This window comes from Apiospora kogelbergensis (genome assembly GCF_038363985.1).
Source record: "Apiospora kogelbergensis strain CBS 113332 chromosome Unknown utg000003l_segment0_segment0, whole genome shotgun sequence".
In the NCBI taxonomy this organism is placed as follows: domain Eukaryota; kingdom Fungi; phylum Ascomycota; class Sordariomycetes; order Amphisphaeriales; family Apiosporaceae; genus Apiospora; species Apiospora kogelbergensis.
In genome coordinates this window covers 3,473,331-3,491,258 of record NW_027117420.1, presented here as the reverse complement: position 1 = coordinate 3,491,258, position 17,928 = coordinate 3,473,331, and the positions used below count along the sequence as shown (strand labels likewise).

The following is a 17,928-nucleotide window of genomic DNA, read 5'->3' as shown; positions in this document are numbered from 1 at the left end:
CAGAACTGCAAGTCTAGAAACGAAAGTGATGATTGATTTGTAACTCCTGAACTCAGACTTGAAATTGCCACTGGCCCCTGGCCGTACAACATCCTGTATTGCCCCCTTGATGATATGCAGCAAGAAACAGCTATCGCCCTTTTCGTGATTTGGCCATCGTCGTTTATCATCATCATCGTCCATACCTGTCGCACGAGACACCCCTCCCCGCCACGACGCTGACAGCTTGGCCGACGCACGCGAACTGGAAGACGGGCAGAACGAAGTTGGCCTTCCACTCGTACCAGTCCCCCTTGGGGTCGACGTTCTTGTTGCACTCGAACTTCCAGCTCGAATAGGCGCCGCAGCCCTTGAGCTGGTTGCGCAGGTGCTCGCCCCACTTGCCGACACCCTCGATGCCGCGGCCCTGCACGCCATACGTGTCAAAGAGGCCTTCCTTGTGCCACGAGCACGCGGCCCGAAACTCACTGCGGGCCTCGAGATCGACAGGGGCGGGGGCGGGGGCGGCAGGGGCGGCAGGGGCGGCGGCAGCCAGGCCGGCCAGGCTGACGGTGATGAGGTTGACGATGGTAGTGGTGTACATTTTTGTTTTGTTTTCTCTTCTGCTTGTTGTTTTTGTAGTTTTGATCGTATTATCCGTTGGAGATGGAAAGAAAATTAAATATTAGATATTAGTCCTAAGTTGGTATGGATGAAAGGAAAGAAACCTAAGGAAATGTGCTGTTGTAAAGCCGTGGTAAGGAAAGTTCCTCAGGAGAGAGGCTCAGTGGGAGATTGGGCTCTTATACCCTCAGGACAGTAAAAGATGTGCAAGCTTGACAAAAGGCGTCTTTGTTCGGTTACTTCAAAGATAAACAGCCAAAGAAAGACCCCCAACTTCAAAGGGGACGGACGCTCTTTATCAGTTTGCAGTGGATAAACTCTAGATTAGAATGTATTTCCGTTAGCAATGCCGCCGCGTCAATATAGGGGCCAAAACGCACCAGCTGGAAGCGGATCTGCCTTGCAAATGGGGGTGGCGCCCAACCAGATCAGGGATGTGGGAGCACAGAAACGATGTGATCAGAAAAGTGTTATCGTGTGATATGCAAGGTCCTATGAGCTCCTGCCCTGAGATGGGCCAGGCTACATCACTACCACCCCCTTCCCTCCCCTCTGATCTTTCCATCGGCCCTTGCTTTGTCTTTTGACTGCTCAACCAACCATATACCACAGCCATGAATGTTGGAAAGTCCATGATATACTGGCACGGTGTTATAACGGTCCTCCTCATTACCACAGCGCAGGCCGGCGATGTTCTGAGCCCATGGCATGCAGGCCCCGACAAGGAGTACTTGGACAATCGCCTACTTAGCATCGGTATATCAATTACCTTCAAATGGGAGCTGAGCAAAGGTGAATCACGCTACAAGCTATTCTTATTTCAAGACAATCATGCTGGCGAGACGGTAGCTGGCCCTTATGCTACCATTGATAGTAAGTTTAACGAGATGGCATTACCGGTTACACCATTTATATTTCTACTTGTAAAATGGAAGACACCTGAATATGGTTGCTGACAATGTAACAAGCTTCTATCAAGGACGCCATATACACCTGGACCGTGACATACGCCAATCTAGATCCCAAGTTCAACAATGTATACTACTTATTGGTCAGCAATGAGGTAGACGAGGCCACCACACACTACTTCAACATCACCGACAAGAAGACACCCAAAGAAAGCTTCACGAGCACAATTATCACACCGCTGCCGAGCACATCGAGTGCGTTAGCCCCCAATAGTCCATCGGCGCTCACGACTGCGACCGTTTGGCAGACAGCGGTGGCGACGGCGGGAGCCGGCACGAGCGACAAACCGCTAGCAACCAGCTCCATGGTTGGCATAATCGTGGGGGTAGTAGCGGCCCTGCTCCTCTCGCTTGCGGGAACGTGGTGGGCGCTCCGCGCCTGGAAGAAGAAGCAACGGGGACGAGATCGCGTGTCCCAGTCCGATGCGCGCCTGGTAGTGGGCCATATTGGTGCGGGTGGTGTCGACAAGGATAAGAAAGGCCACAGTACCGAGATTGGAGGCAACCCGATGAGCGAGGCGGAAGCAAGGCCTTACGTGCCTCCGGTATACGAGGCTGATGACACGCAGATCCAGCGGTACCGAGTGAACTAGGGCGTATCTCGTGATTCATCCGCAGTTATGTTGACCCCGGGTCTAGAAGCTCTACCTGCCTACCTGTATATAAGCTTTATTGCCGCCTATGCTTGGGTTAGAAGTTTTTGACAGGGACCGGACAATCTTCGGACTTACATAGGTATGTGACGAGGATCATGGCTATGAAGACTCCCAAACGTAAGAGACTGTGGGGTTAATAATGGTATTTTTGGCACAAACAGGAGTTCGTTATTACTAATTAGTATACCGATATCGAGACTCCCCCTTCTCGGGTGAGTGAATTTATTGCTTGAATACTAGTTTCACTTAATACTTTCTCTCGCTTAGTCAAGGCCTAGAAATCTATATTTCTCGTTATACAACAAGTCAGATACTTCATAATATATCGCATAAGCCCTTAGACGTTCGGGCTAGTCTGAGCTAAAAACGAAGCCCAGAACGTTATAGTTGCAGAATAAAACGCTGTAACGTGTCGATATCGCGGTAACATTTCGTTCGTATACATAAAACATAAGGGAGGCTCGGCCGTTAATATAGTAAACTCATCATCGATACGGTGGACAAGACCATTTCCACAATCTGTTCTGCCCCGACCGACAGCCAAATAAAAGACAACGCATAGCTGAGAAGGAAAAGTTGTGGCAAGCGCCCCGTTCAAAACGCGCGACGCTGGGTGTTGTATCCTCTCCCCTCGCCGTTGACACTGCCGTTCTCCTCCTCCACCATCTCCTTGGCGCGCTGCACCTGCCCGTGCGCCGGCAGCAGGTCCGCCGCGTCGATGATGCGGGCCGGGTCGAGCGCGATGAAGATGGCGACGGCGAGAAGCATGAGGAAGCCGTCGAGCGAGACGAAGGCCCGCTCGCGCCGCAGCAGGGGGCCCGTCCAGCCCTCGGCCAGCCCCGCGGCCCGGAAGACGTCGCGCGCGAGGTGGCAGGCCAGCGCCACAAACAGCGCCGCGAAGACGGGGCGGTAGCTCCGGGGAATCACGCCCATGCGGCCGGCGCGGACGCGGAAGTCAACGACCAGGCCCGTGAACAGGGCGGTGGAGGCGAGCTGGATCACGACGCCCGCGAGCGCGATGTTGGTCCCCGCGGCGGGGCTGACTCCCCGGTGGCCGCTCGAGGCGCGGCCGGCTATGGCACCACCGATGACTTGGATGATCATCGATAGGACGTCACAGGCCACGAAAACGTAGAGGTACAGCCGCGCCGGCAGCCGACTGGACTCCTTGCCCAGAACGTGGATCAGTTGGCCCAGCTGGACGTACAAGGCCGCAGTGAAAAAGACGGGGGCGATGACTAGGGTGACGATCTGCATGAGGTAGGCGTGTTGGTTGTAGGGACACTGGGAGGCCCAGGTGCGGCCAGCCCAACCTAGTAACTCGGCTGATGCGAGGAGTCAGTTTACTCCCGAATTCGGTCTGTCTTTTCCGGGGGGGTCGGGTATTACTCACTGAACGCTCCATATGCGAGGATGACTGAGGGCCATCGCTTCTTGTTCATGGCCATACCAAGGTGGTATGCCATGGCGAGGAAGAACAGCACGATAAATACCACGCCTGCGGACAGATGTGGCCGGTAGCCAAAGGTGTAGGGGATTCCGGGGAACTTCTGGACCACGCAGTTGTTCGGGTTCCTGAGAGCCTCGGGAAGGGAGGTGGCGAGATCTGCTTTGCTACCCATGATGAGACAGGGGAAAATATGAAGAAGATGAAGGAAAAAAAGGGAACTAGGAAGGCTGGGCTTTTTTTGTCTTGGTAACACCAAATTGTGTGAGATGAGGGTAGACTACCAAGCCAGAAGACGTTTTCCAACGAGGAAGCCCTCGGCCTATTTGAATGCACGCCTTCCCTCTTGATGGGGTAAGCCGTGAAGCCGATGGCCAGGCCGGTTTGTTCTGGAGGCTGAGCTGTCAAGATAGAAACTTTAATTGATGGTTTTGTTTGGTCGGCCGCCCACGATCTGCAAGGTGAAACGCGGGCGATGAGGCCATGGTTCACAGCAGCCGCTTCGCTTGCCCAACTCCACCCACTGGCACCTGGCGAGTCAGCAGCATCATGCGAACGCCTCTCCTGTCTGCGCCGCTCTCGTCGTCGTCACCGCACGGGGTTCCGTTCCGTGCCGCAACGAAACGTTCCCTGTCCGTGTCCAGTGTGGGCCGTTCCAGAAATAGAACCGGATCCACCGTCGAGCACATCACCAGCCAGACTGCCGCTTTCTGAGGCAGCCGTCGACTGGTAACTAATCACTCTGTCAGAGATGCTCTTTCTCTTGCACCCAGACTTCCTCCACCCAATCACCTGTCCGTAGCGAATAGCGAAGAGTCCCCCAGTTCCCGTGCCCTTGAACCTTTGTCACCAGCTCCTCGCCCTTCTTCCGCATACAATACCTGGTATCGGCCGAATCGGATGTCATCGTCACAAAAAGCTTTCGCGCTATGCCCATGGGGGGTCCGCAAGACGACACAAAACGCCAGATATTGTCTCGGACGAAGCCCCGAATCTGCTCGATAGCGCCATCACCATCTCCTTCCCTCTCCGCGGAATTTTTCCACCAGTCCTTCTCCTCCTGCGCTTCCCAATAGCCCTGGATGGAGACGTCGCGCAGGTTGAGGCCCTCTCCACCGTCCTTCTGGATCCCGTCAAGAATGCCGAGCCATTCCGCTCGCGCCTCTTCGGCGGCATTCTCGTCGACCATGGTAAACAGCTCGAAGCTCAGGCTCCGGAGAAGAGACAAATGCCCCGTGCTAGTGGCATGTGCGAAGAATTCGCTCGCCGCGTAGCGTTGTGGCTTGTTCGAGGGTTCACCTTCCAATGCGATTTGGTAGAATGCCGTGGTGTTGGGGGTAACTATGATGCAGTTCCGCTCCAGGAAAACCTTCCGGGCAGCGGCGTAGAATGCCTTGTTGACGAGGAAGAGCGCCGGAGGGGGCGCCCAGGCCGTGTCGCTGTCCGCCCCGAAGATCTGATGATATGAACTGCCAGGCACCCAGCGCACCTTGCTTGAGGGACACACCAGATCTGTGTTCTCCAGCACTTCCAGCAAGATCTCAGGCGGGAGGGCGAGCAAGCGGGACATTGCAGTGCTTTCCTCAATAGCCGGCGAGCAGGTGTGATGAAGATGAGGGTGTGTGAGAACGATTCAGGCGGAAGAAAGAATGTAAGAAAAATGAGGCGCGGACAAGCGCGGGGGCGGAGTTGTTGTTTGATTGGCCAATCCATGTTTACACGAGAACGACAGGTTACTGCCTCGTCTGACAAGACTATATTTGGTTGCACCACCAACATCACATCTTCGCCCAGCCTCCCCGTATCATCCAGATCGGTTATTCTGGTGACATGTTGGTAGCAATTCTCGGCTTCGCCTAGGTAATCATTAGACACATCATCGTATAATCCTCCGTACTCGCCTTCAGTCCAGCCAAGATTCGCAATGAGATATGGGATGGTCTTCATTATTTTTAGAACGACTTCTGCCATCCATTAATGATCCGTGGGAAGAAACTGCATGCTTCCACAAGAGCGTGATATCTATATAAGCTCGTTGACTCTCACCCGATGAAGCCAACAACAAAGCTCATCACAGGAAACAGCACAGTATCGCCACTAAAACACACAAGAATCCTCACTCCTTTCTTGTTTATACTATAACTATACATATTGCCACTTCACACAAGAAATATAAGACAAAATGCGCTTCTCTACTGCCATTGCCTTCGCCGCCGGCCTTCTGGGTCTGGCCCAGGCCGCCCCGGCCCTCGAGCCCCGGATCCCCAAGAACATGAAGGCGAGCAAGGACGAGTGGAAGATGGAGCGGGTCAGCGGCTCCACCGCCAACGCCCCCGTGTGGGTTGCCGACAAGAAGGTCGGCCCCATGGACAACATCGAAGCCCTGTACACCGAGGCCAACAAGGCCTTCAACTGGGTCAGGAAACAGGATAACGCGCTGACGAGCGCCAACAATCTGCTGGTCGCCGCCTTCTACGACAAGACGTCGGAGACCATCTTCGCGTCGACGATCCCCCGCGGCCCCTGGCAGGATGCGATGCTGAACAACGAACAGTATGGCAAGATCTGGCGCGCCCACTACAAGGACATCCACAAGGAGCGCGCCGACGCCGAGGACGGCGCCTACTTCTGGAGCGAGGTCCAGAAGAAAACGCAGCCCGCCGCCGGCAAGAAGATCCTCGACCACGTCTACGGCGACGGCCAGAAGAAGGCGGCCAAGGTCGCCGTCTGGGGCGTCTACGGCTCCACCAAGGACAAGGTCAAGAAGGCGGCCGGCACGCCCATCGCCTCGTGTGCCGGCTGCAAGACTCTGGCCAAGAAGCTCGGCGTCTATCTCGAGGACCCCAAATAAACAGCTCTTGTAGGCAGCAGACCTTCGCATAAGGGGACCGAGGGACATTTGTATGCATATCATCTTGGGCGTCGAGCTTTCTTGTGGAAGGACTTGGACCACATTCCATAACTCATACACCGGCGCTGACTGTTTTGCTTTTGTTTTATGACGGGGTATGCATCTTCCATGTCACACTTATAGATTTCGAGGTTATCTCTAGGGGGTTGTTTCTATGTAAGCATTTGGTCTGGTCCGTAGACGGAGTTGGAGTTCGTTATTGATGATCCTCCACCAAGAAAATAGGGGATGGCGCCAACACTGTTACCATTTCCCAACGCTTTTGAATCAGATAGATTTCTACAGATCATCTTCTTTTATACTGATGTTTCGCTTTCTCGAGTGACCAGCTAACTTGTAAAGCTCCCCGAGGCGGCCAAAGCGACATCGACTTCTTTCGCCAAAACGCTGCCTCTCAGCCAGGCCGACTGGGCTGTGACGTCAACCTCGATGCCGGAGAATTTCTTCACCTGATGGCTACGCTCTCTTCGCCAATGTTAGACCACTCGAGATGGCCGCCGCTTCTAGCGACGAACGGCATGGATGAATGGGCGGCCCATTACACCTAAAGATTCAGGAAGAGTTTGTGCTAGATCTAAGCAGGCAGTCCGTGGTAGGACGATGGCACCAAGTGTTTTACGACTAATGTTGGTCCAGCCCTGGGCAAAATCCAGGGACTGGTCGCCATCGTCTTTCTCGGTCAGTATTTCGAAAGAAGAAGAGGGGGGCGGTTCTTGAGGTAGGTAAGCATCAGCCGGTATTTGTAAGCTATACATATGAGGTGACGCTAGTTACTACCCCTTGCTTCTGACATTAGTCAGAGTCTGCTCTAAGTCTCAGACAACGTCGAACGTCCGCCGCGGATCATCATTACAAGCCATTGGCGTATATTGGCTTTTACTACGTATCCCAGCGCAGCAACACGGGTGAACAAGCGAGTAGAAGGACATCATACATGGATTCGAAGAAAGCAATAGTAGCACGACATTGACATAGAATCGCTATCGGGTACCCTGAAGGAGCTGCCTGTCGTGGTTAACAGCTTCAGGATGAGCAGCGACTGCGCCATCTATACACGTAAAGATAAGACAACCACTCCGAAGTCGGCTCCTAGTCTTTGCCCACCAGCACGACCGTGGCCCTGATGCCCTTGCTCTCAGGCTTGGGCACGCCGACGAAGAGGTCGCGATCGATGTGGATATCGCGCTCCGCCACGGTGTCGTAAGGCACGAGATCGAAGCGTGCGATGACGTAGGCGAGGGCGAGGTAGAGCTCGGCCCAGGCGAGGTTGATGCCGAGACAAGAGCGGCTACCGCGCATGAACGAGACCTTGATGGTTCACAGCGTCAGTGGAATGTACTTGGGGAACTCCGCAAAGAGTGGCGCGCTAGAGAAACACTTGAAACCGAAAGAACAGCTCACCATGTACCGGTCGAGCCGGATTCCCGCGCGCTCGGCCTCTATCCAGCGATCGGGCCGGAACTCGAGGGGCTGCGGGAAGATGTTCGGGTCGTTGTTGACCACCCAGTTCATCTGGCTCACCGGCGTGCCCGCGGGGATCGCCCAGTCCTGGTAGTGCAGAGTCTCGTGCGCCACGCGCGGTAGGCGGCCGGTGACGCCGGACATCATGCGGAGGCCTTCCATGATGCAAGCGGTCTGGAAGCAGAAGAGAAAGAAGGCGATGCTAGTCAGCTTTGGCTCAGAGACAGACACTTGTTTGGTGCTGGGAGGGGACTCGGATTGGTGGCTCGTCCAGAAGTAAGGAAAACATAGCGTACCAGATACGGAAGCTTCTCGAGCTTCGCGAGCGAGAACGACCCATCGAGCTCCGGCCCCGCCGTCTTGATCTCATCTCGGGCCCGCTGGAGCTTGGCCGGGTCCTCGTTGAGGTAGAAGGCGATGAAAGAAAGGCTCTTCGCCGTGGTCTCGGTCCCCGCACCAACAACGATCTGCGCCTCGTCCTGCAGCCGATCAAGGGATTTCTCCTCGGGCGGAACGTCGCTGTCAAGCACCGTCTGGAAGATGGAACCCTCAACCTTCTTGTCGGCGCCCTCGCGATTGAGCGCAATGATGTTCTCGATGCGCGCGCGCACCAAGTGCTGCCAGACGACCAAGCCTGCGGCGGGGCTCCGGAGGAGTTGTAGTAACCACAGGGGAATCCGCTTCAGGACGGGCCAAATCCAGGGGAACTGGCGAAGGATCACGCCGTTCGCCGACAGCTTGATCAGGCTCTCCTTCCACACCAGACCAAAGTCGGGCTCGTCGAGGAGGGTCGTGCGCTCCCCGAAGGCGAAGTCGGTGATGATGTCCATGGTCAACGCCGTGAACGCGACGTCGACCCGGACGACCTCGCCCTCGCCCTCGCCCTCGCCCGTCACCGCTGCCGTCGCTGCTGCGGTGAGCCGGCGACAGAGGTGCTCGACCTTCTCGCGGATCTGGACTTCCTTGTCCGCTATCGACTTCTTGGAGAAGAAGGGATTCAGAACAGCCCGGCGCTGGCGGTGCAGGTTGTGGTCTGCGGTAGCGAAGACAGAACCTGTGCTGCCACCCAACGTAACCTGGGCGCGCACATATAGTAAGTAACAGTTGCAGCTTACAGAAGGGGTGATAGAGTCGAGCGAACCCAGGCTGCCGACTTGTCCCTTCTTCTTGGAGGAAGGGGCATATATCTCATCGTAGTAGTCCGGATCACGAATATGCAGCTCATTGGGCATGATCCGCACAATCGGACCTGGGGCTCTTCGTCAGCAGGGTCCAATTTGCTTATAGCAGCAGAGGACCTAGAGGAGTGTACCAACCATATTGGTCATGGAGTTTCTGGATGTGCCATATGAATTTGCCCTGTCGGACTATATCGTGATAGAACTCATACCACTCGGTCGTAGCCGCCAGCCTGGGACCGGGAAACTTGGCCAGCGGATGCAGTGTGACTCTGTATACCGCCAGTGCGGCACTGTATAGCAATATCGCAACTATTCCATACGCAACAAGCTCCTTGTTGCTGATGTCGAGGATCCCCATGATGTAGATGATGCTCCCTTGTTCTACCACGGCTCTGGTGTGGGCACCTATGCCACACAGAAGACCTGGATACTCAAGCGGAAGAAGGCCTCTCTTATGCGTGCCCTCTGTCCTTCAGGTCGGGTATGCAGAGCGACGCCACTGCATCATGATTGGATCGTCGGAACTGTCTGACCAGGGTAGTTTCCTCCAGGAGGAAAGCGATTCCGTATGTGTGTGGCGACGGGCGTAGGCATTCTACTGGTCCATAATTGCTTGCGTCCTGCAACTACCCGTCCTCCGCCATCGGCGTGACCAATCGCTCTTCGGCGGAACCAGCCGCCCTACTGGCACCAAGAAAGCGACGGAGCGATTGGACGACAACCCATCGGCTATTATCAGTACATTTGTCTCCAGGTGGCACAGAAACAGTATACATGATCCGGTTGGTTGGCCAAGACAGCCCTGGTGAGGAGGTAGCCCCCGCTTCTTGTTGCAGATTGAGTACGGCGTATTGAGAACAAGTCGTCATTATTCGTACTCATCATTCAACTACTTAGGCAATACATAAACGAGTCTCTATGTCTAGTACTTGGTCAAGGGCGGACAACCCTGGCAAGCCGGCAGTGAAAACTTGGTCTCGACAAAGACTTTTTGCATGCCATCCTCGCGCGCCTCAAACTTGTAGTAGACCTTGTCGAGGTCCTCCATGCGGACGCGGTGCGATACCATGCCCAGCGGGTCGATCTCGCCCGTCTGGATCTGCTTCAGCAGGTCCTCCCAGTACTTGTGCACAGGTGCCTGACCGTTGCCAATGAGGCGGATGCCGCGCTGCATCAAAGAGCCAACGTTGAAGTGGTTGGTCTGGTAAAGGCCGTGTGTCAGCAATCTCATGGAGTAAAGGGGTATTGGAATAAGGGAAGAGCGGAATGTAAGGTATGTGGTGGAGCATATGTCACCGAGGTCCTCAAGATAAGGAACGACATGCCAGGGAAAGGGGAAAGGGGAGGAAGTACTTACATAACCAACATAAACACCCGTGACACCGCACCGACCATAGTTCCTCACTCCCTCCACCATCTCGTTGATGATCTCGCTGGTATCCGTCTCAGCGCCGACAGCGATCTCGAGCCAGTGAGCCCAGCCCTTGGCGTACTCGCCCGCCGCGCACTCAAGAGCGCAGTCGGGCCCGCGCCCGCCGCAGAGCTCCTTGAGGCGTGAGACGACCGTCTCCTTGTTGGTGAGGCCGGACGAAAGCGTCTTGTAATCGATCAAGGAACCGAGCTTCTCGGCGTACTTGGCGGGCCAGTGCTCGCGGATGTACGTCAGGCGCGGCTCCGTGTCGACGAAATGGACCTTGGAGGCGCCCGCCTGCGCCGCGAAGATACCCGCGAAGTGGCCGATGGGGCCCGCACCGAAGACGGCGACGGTGTCGTTCGGGTAGACGGCTGTGTCGTGAGTGCAGTTGTAGGCGGTGCACAGCGTATCTGACAGGTACAACGCCTTCTCGTCGGGGACGTCGTCAGGAATCTCCAGCAGGTTCACGTCGGCGAGGGGCACGCGCACGTACTCGGCCTGGCCGCCGGCGAAGCCACCAACAAAGTGCGAAAAGCCGAAGAGACCCGCCGTCTGCCCGCCGTACATGGACTTGGCCGTCTGGTTGGAGCCAGTCTTCTCGCACATGGATGAGAGCTTCTGCTTGCAGAAGTAGCAGTCGCCGCAGGCGATCTGGAACGAGGCCACGTAACGCTTACCCTTGGATACCTTCTTGACCGAAGGGCCGACCTCGTCAACAATACCGCAGAACTCGTGGCCGAGGATATCGCCCTTGTTCAATTGGATGATAGAGCCTATTCACGCGGATTAGTGAGATGGTCCGACGAGGCAATCGTGATGGGGAGGGAACAACGAACCATGCAACAGATGCAAATCACTTCCGCAGACAGTGCTTCCGGTGACCTTGAGAATGACATCGTTGTCCTCCAGGAGCTTAGGCTTGGCGACGTCTTGTACTTCGACCTTGTTCTTGCCCATCCAAACCAGGGCCTTCATTGTCTCGCCGTCCTCTTTCCCCACGCCGGCTTGGCCGTAGTTGGAAATATCCTGCTGTATAATTGCGCTGCCATCGTGCCCTATCGCCTTCTCGACGGCATAAGCGGCTTGGGATGCTGCCATGTTGTTGTTTTCTTCTCTTCTTCTTCTTCTGCGGTATTAAGTATCAAGTTTTTGGGTTGATGGCTTCAAAGAAAGGGTATCACAATGCAAGTTCGTTTCGAAACATGAGTTATGGAATCAGATCGAGGCAGCCGGGCATGGCTCCGTTCTTATATATTACGTTTCCTGTTCGTGACGGGAATACATACACAAAACGACGTAGCGACCGTCGCACTGGAAGCATGGATTGGATCAAATCACACATACTGACCTTCCCAAAACAACCCCGCGATTGGCATTTGGCCGTGTTGATCGAAGATGTATGACGTTGGGAATGGTTCGCGGGTGTGGCATAGGTGGCTCAGAGCGACGTCATGGACTTTTTCATTGTATCGTTGGGTGTGAGACCGCGGCTCTCCATCCAAGAGACCACGGGGGCGATCCACTCGATGCCTGCCATGCTGCTGGGGCGGACTGGGGCGGACTGGGGCGGCGCGGTAGTTGAATGGCAGTTGCATCGTGTTATCGCCGACAGAACACCAGATAGATCTATCTACAGTCATGGCCAGCAATCGAGATGCAAGATCGAACACGGACTGGTACAGCTGGGAGAGACGACCCGGATCCAGGAATCGAGGTTCCATGTCAGCCGTCCAAAGGGGCCCCCCGCCGGAGGAATTGATCCGAAACCAATCACTACTGGTGCAATGCTTCGCCAGCCATGTCATTATTGACGAGTTGAAGTATCAATGGCATAAATTGGTATTCAGGAAGTATGGATAGCTATTTTTCTATTCCTTTTTGAACCAAGACTACCCTTGGTAGCAACTGTTGTCATTCAGTATTAACGCCGTTTCCATCCGTAGCCTCACGAAAAATGCTGGGGTATCAACCACTAAACGAACTAACTAGTCTTTCCCACCCAAAAATATAGCCTTGAAGTCTGCATTGCTTTTTGGCTTGGCAGGGCCTGTTCCGTTTGTAGCGGCTCCCGCGGCAGCAGATGCAGACTCAGTCGTCTTCGTGTTCTTGACGAATCCCAACGCCTTTTTGGGGCCCCGGCCCCCTAATGTGTTCGGCACTGGTCGCCGGATGCTCTGCGGTGGTGCCATCAGCTTGTCCGTCACACGGCTTTCGCCCCTTTGACGCTTCAGCTCCTCGATTGAACCCGTGCGCAGTTTCCGACCAGGCACTATCTCATACCCATCCAACTGCAGCATGGCCCGACCCATGGTGTTGACATCAGCAAATTCGATGATGGCTCCTTGGTGATTCGGCTGCAGTATCAGCTTGACAACGCTGCCGTGTTTCTCGACTAACGCTCGTAGGCGAGCATCGGTCACCGTGTCGGGCACATTCAGCAGAGCCATTGTCCGCTCCTGGATCTCCCTGCTCGAAGGCCCAGACCTATGTGATTCGGTTCCCTCCATGGCAACGTCCCCATCGGCACTGGCTTCACGTGTGCTTCGCGCCACGGGCTTGAACTTGGTCTCCTTGCTGAGTTCTACCTCCAGGACCCGGTGCCCAAGCTTCGTCTTGTTAAGTTCGACAGCCTTCTCGGCTTGTTCCTTGCTCGCGAAAATGGCAAATGCCGTACCCTTGCTTCGACCATTGATGTTCTTGGGGAGGCGCACGCTCTGTACCTCGCCGTACTTTTCCAGCATTTTGCGAATGTCGTCTTCAGTCATCTTGAAATCAACATTCCTAAGATGCAGTTCACGCCCTTCGGCGATAGCTCCATCCCGCTTCTTCTTGTGCGATGGATCAGAATACTTTGCCTGTAGAACGAGCTTGCCCTCCTTGCTCTCCAGAATCTTGCCGTTCATCTGCGTGGCCTTTTGGGCGGCCTCGGTGTCTCGGAAAGACAGGTAGCAGAAGCGACGTTGGGTGTTGAACTTGAGTGAAGGAAATCTAATGTTGAAGATATCGCCGCAGTCCTTGAAGAGGTTTCGGATGTAATCCTCATCAGCAATTGCCGGGTAGTTGGACACAAAGATCGTAAGACCAGCCCCAGGCTTTACACTGATCTGGGAAGAGTCGAAATACTTGTTGTCCCGTAGGAGGGCTGACCGCATCTCCTCCGGCGTCTCGAACTCAATCAAAGCCATAGAAGACCCACCATCCTTCTCCATCTCAGTCATTACATTGACCATGTGGCCATACTCTTTGAAGTACTTGCGGATGGCGGTCAACGTGACGTCGGCGGGCAGGTTTGTGACGAGGACTGATGTGTTCTCCCGATCACGCTTCAAACCCTCTTCGGCATTTATTTGTTGCGAGTCGTGGGCATCCGCATTCTTGGGTCGTTTGCTAGATTGGCTCTCCAATCCATCCGACACTTCCTCGTCGCGTTTCCTCTTGGAACTCGAAGGAGATCCGTGAAGCTGCAATGCTGCCGTCTCCTCAGTGATAGAACGAGCTTGCTGCTGTTGTGCCTCGACTTGGGCAGCGTAAGCAGCAGCGGCTTTGGCTTGTTCGTGCTGCCTGCGTCCAGCCACGGTCTTTCGGGCCTTATGTATAGCATCCAATCCTCTACGCAAGGTCACGGCGTGCTCGTAATCATTCAGGTGTTGCGAGTAAACCTCAACGATGCGCTCCGGCCAGTCCAAAGAGTCCTGCTGTAGGGCTCGCGAAAGGACCTCGGTGGCTAGTGTAGGCACGCGGAGAGGCATTTCCCCATTGGCTGGTGTCGGACTTCTTGGCCTCGGTTGCGAGGAGAAAACCATCATCTCCCAAAGGTAGTAGTTGAGCCAAAAGTCGTAGCTATTGGCGAGTAGTGGTTTCTGGGCCGCCCCGTTCCAAACCTTACGAGCGGCGTCAACTTCACCCTTCTTTTCGGTCAGAAATTGGACGAGGATCCTTTCGATACGGTAGTTCGGGTCGCCCTGGTACTCCTTCTTATAGAGGCTCTCGCCCCATAGTTGGACAGCCTCAAGTGCAACAGATAGGCCGACGTCTGCTATGTCCACCGCATCTTCATGTGCGCTTGGGTTCATCGCCGTACGCTTGAGGTAGCCGCACCATGCGGCATACATATCGATTACGCTCATCATGCCGTTTTTGTCAAGGTCCTTGGTGTTGGTCGCGGCGTGCTTGATGTGTTCGACGTCTTGGAAGGTCAGCCCCGCCTCCTCAGCACCCAAGATATAACGGGCCCACAGCATTCCCGACCAGGGACAATGAGACACAGCGCGTTGGTGAACTCCTAACAGGTCCGGGATGTTATACTGCAGGGGTGAGGTTTTCGATACGGTGTGGAGACTGGAGACGTAGACAGCATAGTTGGCCCAGATCTCATCGTCGGCAGTAAAGATGCCAGCGAGTGCCCTCGAATAGAGAGCGAGGCCAAGGGCAACAGGCAAGGTGGGGTTTTTCTCGGTTTGCGCAGTTTCCCAATCCAAATACTCTCGCATAATGATCTTTTGCTCTTCAGCGTCGCCGACTCTTTCGGCTCGCTTGAGCTTCAGTTCGCGAGGCTCGCGTTCGCTGTAGGCTGCCTTGGCGCCTTGAGCCGTGGCCGTGACCTCCTTGAACTCGGACTCGTAAGCAGCATTGTTGTATTCACTGAGAAAGCCCGAAAACATTTGCGACGTCTCGTCCCAGGTGGCGTGCGGGACCTGAAGGCGGTCGCGGAAGAGGTGGGATATGCGCTGTACACCGAATGAAGTGCGAGTGCGAGCTAGCTGCTCCTGTTCGATGGAGATCCATCGATTCCAGAACTCGTGGCTATCGTTGACTCGGTATTTGATCAGTTCGTAGCCATCGCTCCATAATCTCAGGGCCGAGTCGAATGTGAATATTTGCTGCCCGAGCTGTTGCTCTTCGGTAGACCATCCTGCCTCACTGCTCTGGCAATCGGTGAAGAGCGACCAGAAATAGTCGCAGTAAGCCAGCCATATCCGCATGCTACCCGGCTCGGCCGAAGTAGCGCTCTTGAAGAGCTCGACTATCTTGACACGCCCCTCGAGATCGTTGACATGACGGCGCTTCTCCTCGATGTACGCCAACCAACTATCTTCACCGACGGGGTTCGCCATGGTGCATTGTTTTCTTGACACAGCCTGCGACAAACCAAGTCTCTCCGACAGTCTTCATGTGGTTGGCGCGTTTTCGCAGTTTTGACTGTTTTCTTGTGTGGGGTTCGAGGGTGGGTATTGCGCGGCGAATGGAAGGGGTCGGAATGTAGGATGCGCTCGCGTGGGTGCAGTGAAATGGTAGTTGCGATGCAGGAATGACACTCTGGTTTGTCGCGCGACACAAAATGATGCCGTGGAAGGTGTTGGCGACGGAAGCACGTCAAGACCGGCTGCACCTTATGTGTCTGTGTGTGTCTGTGTGTCCTCGCACCCGAGAAGTTTGACATCCACAGCAAGTGCTGCTGGCTACTGAGAGAGAGAGGGAGTAGAAAAGTGTCCGGTCGACTTCGACAGCGTGGGCGGTATCCGCTGAAGCTGATGCCTGCCGGCCCTACCCAAAATAAAAAAGGTGGAGATCTTAGCGGATCAGCTCCCGCCTTGAATGCAACTAAAATAAGTGAGTTTGATGATGCCAGAACCTCCGACCAAAAGTACCTGCTCAATACTGAGCTGTCGCAGAAGGTCCAATTGCCGGGTTGTTGTTGGTGTTGGTGTTGTTGTTGTGTTGTGTGCAAGTTGTCCACGTGCGGTATCGTATTGTTTTTTGGGCAAAAGCTGAGCAAGACCCGAACAGTAAAGTCGACACGAGCAGGGGATGGATTCGAGAGTGTAATAATCAGGAGAGGATCGGCGTTGACAGGGGGTGTGGGTACCGTCTGAGGGAAGAGTCCCTGATAATCGTCTTGTGTTTGGTTGAAAAAAATGTTAGACGATGCCCATGATCGACGGGCTCGAACCGGGGCTTGTTGCTTGGGAAGTCGAAGAGAGGGAGAGTTAGAAGGAAGGAGAGGTTGTCTTCGCGAAGGAGAATCAGATGATTGCCAATGCCTCTACTGCTGGCCGCTTTCCCCCGTTCTCGTCCAGCATCTTTTTCTTTCGCCGCCTTAAAGTAGAGTTATCTCAGACGTCAACAACACGACCCGTGGTGGAGAGAAAACGGGGTTGGGGGTTTTTCGCATGCTATTTTTGTTTGGACTTTACTGTCAGGTAATAGAAATTCCAATTTACAAGGTGGTCGATATTTGCGCGACTCGCTCGCCCTCCTTTAGCGGCTGGGCCTAATCAGAAAAATGCCAACTTATTAACGTCCTTTTCCTGCCTCCTGCTGTTGCTGCTTGCTCGCACATGCCGCGCAAACAGAACTGATCAATGCCTACCGAATGTGTAATGTATTGCTATTACAAACAAAGGGCTGGCTCCCTTCCCCCTACTGCCTACTGGCCCCCATCTCCATCCCATACGAAGAAAGGTGAGATCGAAGGGCAGCTAGGGACGCCGATCGTCACTATCTTCTTGGCCAGGGTTCCCGTTCAGTGGCACAGCTGACAAACAGAGGTGCTGCCACGCTGTCCAACCAGTGCCTGCGCCTGGCTTCGGACTGCTCCCACCAAAAATGCCAACATCAGCTGCGCATTCTTTCTTCGTTTGAGCGACGGGGATTAAACTCTTGCAAGATTCAAAGCACGGTTGATCTACGATTGCAGTTTGCCGACGTAGCCTTTCCATGGTGAGATGGATGGGTCAGACGATGGATAATCAACGGCATTCATTAAGTTTTATTTTCCCTCTCTGCATTATCTCCTGCTATTCCCGCATGCCATCCCAACGCGACCGGCGCAGCACCCAGCGCCAAAAGAATCAGGGTCGACGGCAATCTCGGCTTTTGCATGAGTGGGCAAAAGGCGCAGGGCGCCCCAAATCCAGCCAGCGGGTCGAGACGTCACCGTCTAGTGGTCGGACTTTAGCTGTCCCACGGCGACTTGCAGGGTTGATGCCGCCCGAAAACGGAAAGTGGGCTTGCCAGGCCCCTGCCCGGCACGTTCTAGACCCCTGAATCGACCGGCTTGGGGGCGCCCAACGACGTCATTGCACCACCGGCGGCTTGCAGTAAAAATAAGAATGCATCGACATCTTCCTCCCTGCTCCCTCTAAGATTGCGCTCCCCATCTTCACGACTGCACCACCTTCGGCTTATTCCACCCCGGCACCACCTGTCGGAGTCTGTCTGTTTTTCTTCTCCCTTCGCTTTCCCGATCGTTCTTCCCACCGTCTGCGCCAAAAATAAAATACATAT

At 54.7% G+C, this 17,928-nt stretch overlaps 8 protein-coding genes across 8 annotated transcripts; 1 reads left to right on the top strand and 7 right to left on the bottom strand.

Annotated features, from left to right (window-relative positions):
* Positions 1-172: 172 nt before the first annotated feature.
* Positions 173-583, bottom strand: PG998_005888 (uncharacterized protein; the record flags this gene model as incomplete). Its single annotated transcript, XM_066872706.1, has 1 exon — positions 173-583. The coding sequence occupies one exon, from the start codon at positions 581-583 to the stop codon at positions 173-175; it is 411 nt and encodes a 136-aa protein (XP_066732803.1).
* Positions 584-1,217: 634 nt separating this feature from the next.
* PG998_005887 (uncharacterized protein) lies at positions 1,218-2,164 on the top strand (the record flags this gene model as incomplete). Its single annotated transcript, XM_066872705.1, has 2 exons — positions 1,218-1,476; positions 1,572-2,164. The coding sequence occupies 2 exons, from the start codon at positions 1,218-1,220 to the stop codon at positions 2,162-2,164; spliced, it is 852 nt and encodes a 283-aa protein (XP_066732802.1).
* A 657-nt stretch (positions 2,165-2,821) lies between these two features.
* Positions 2,822-3,849, bottom strand: PG998_005886 (uncharacterized protein; the record flags this gene model as incomplete). Its single annotated transcript, XM_066872704.1, has 2 exons — positions 2,822-3,552; positions 3,621-3,849. The coding sequence occupies 2 exons, from the start codon at positions 3,847-3,849 to the stop codon at positions 2,822-2,824; spliced, it is 960 nt and encodes a 319-aa protein (XP_066732801.1).
* Positions 3,850-4,419: 570 nt separating this feature from the next.
* PG998_005885 (uncharacterized protein) lies at positions 4,420-5,244 on the bottom strand (the record flags this gene model as incomplete). The annotated part of the gene is made up of 1 exon (XM_066872703.1): positions 4,420-5,244. One exon carries the CDS (start codon positions 5,242-5,244, stop codon positions 4,420-4,422), a length of 825 nt encoding a protein of 274 aa, XP_066732800.1.
* A 561-nt stretch (positions 5,245-5,805) lies between these two features.
* PG998_005884 (uncharacterized protein) lies at positions 5,806-6,588 on the bottom strand (the record flags this gene model as incomplete). The annotated part of the gene is made up of 1 exon (XM_066872702.1): positions 5,806-6,588. One exon carries the CDS (start codon positions 6,586-6,588, stop codon positions 5,806-5,808), a length of 783 nt encoding a protein of 260 aa, XP_066732799.1.
* Positions 6,589-7,674: 1,086 nt separating this feature from the next.
* PG998_005883 (benzoate 4-monooxygenase cytochrome p450) lies at positions 7,675-9,585 on the bottom strand (the record flags this gene model as incomplete). The annotated part of the gene is made up of 5 exons (XM_066872701.1): positions 7,675-7,893; positions 7,987-8,220; positions 8,343-9,122; positions 9,162-9,295; positions 9,363-9,585. 5 exons carry the CDS (start codon positions 9,583-9,585, stop codon positions 7,675-7,677), a joined length of 1,590 nt encoding a protein of 529 aa, XP_066732798.1.
* Positions 9,586-10,149: 564 nt separating this feature from the next.
* PG998_005882 (uncharacterized protein) lies at positions 10,150-11,739 on the bottom strand (the record flags this gene model as incomplete). Its single annotated transcript, XM_066872700.1, has 3 exons — positions 10,150-10,428; positions 10,585-11,414; positions 11,478-11,739. The coding sequence occupies 3 exons, from the start codon at positions 11,737-11,739 to the stop codon at positions 10,150-10,152; spliced, it is 1,371 nt and encodes a 456-aa protein (XP_066732797.1).
* Positions 11,740-12,626: 887 nt separating this feature from the next.
* Positions 12,627-15,755, bottom strand: PG998_005881 (uncharacterized protein; the record flags this gene model as incomplete). Its single annotated transcript, XM_066872699.1, has 1 exon — positions 12,627-15,755. One exon carries the CDS (start codon positions 15,753-15,755, stop codon positions 12,627-12,629), a length of 3,129 nt encoding a protein of 1,042 aa, XP_066732796.1.
* Between the last annotated feature and the right edge of the window lie 2,173 nt (positions 15,756-17,928).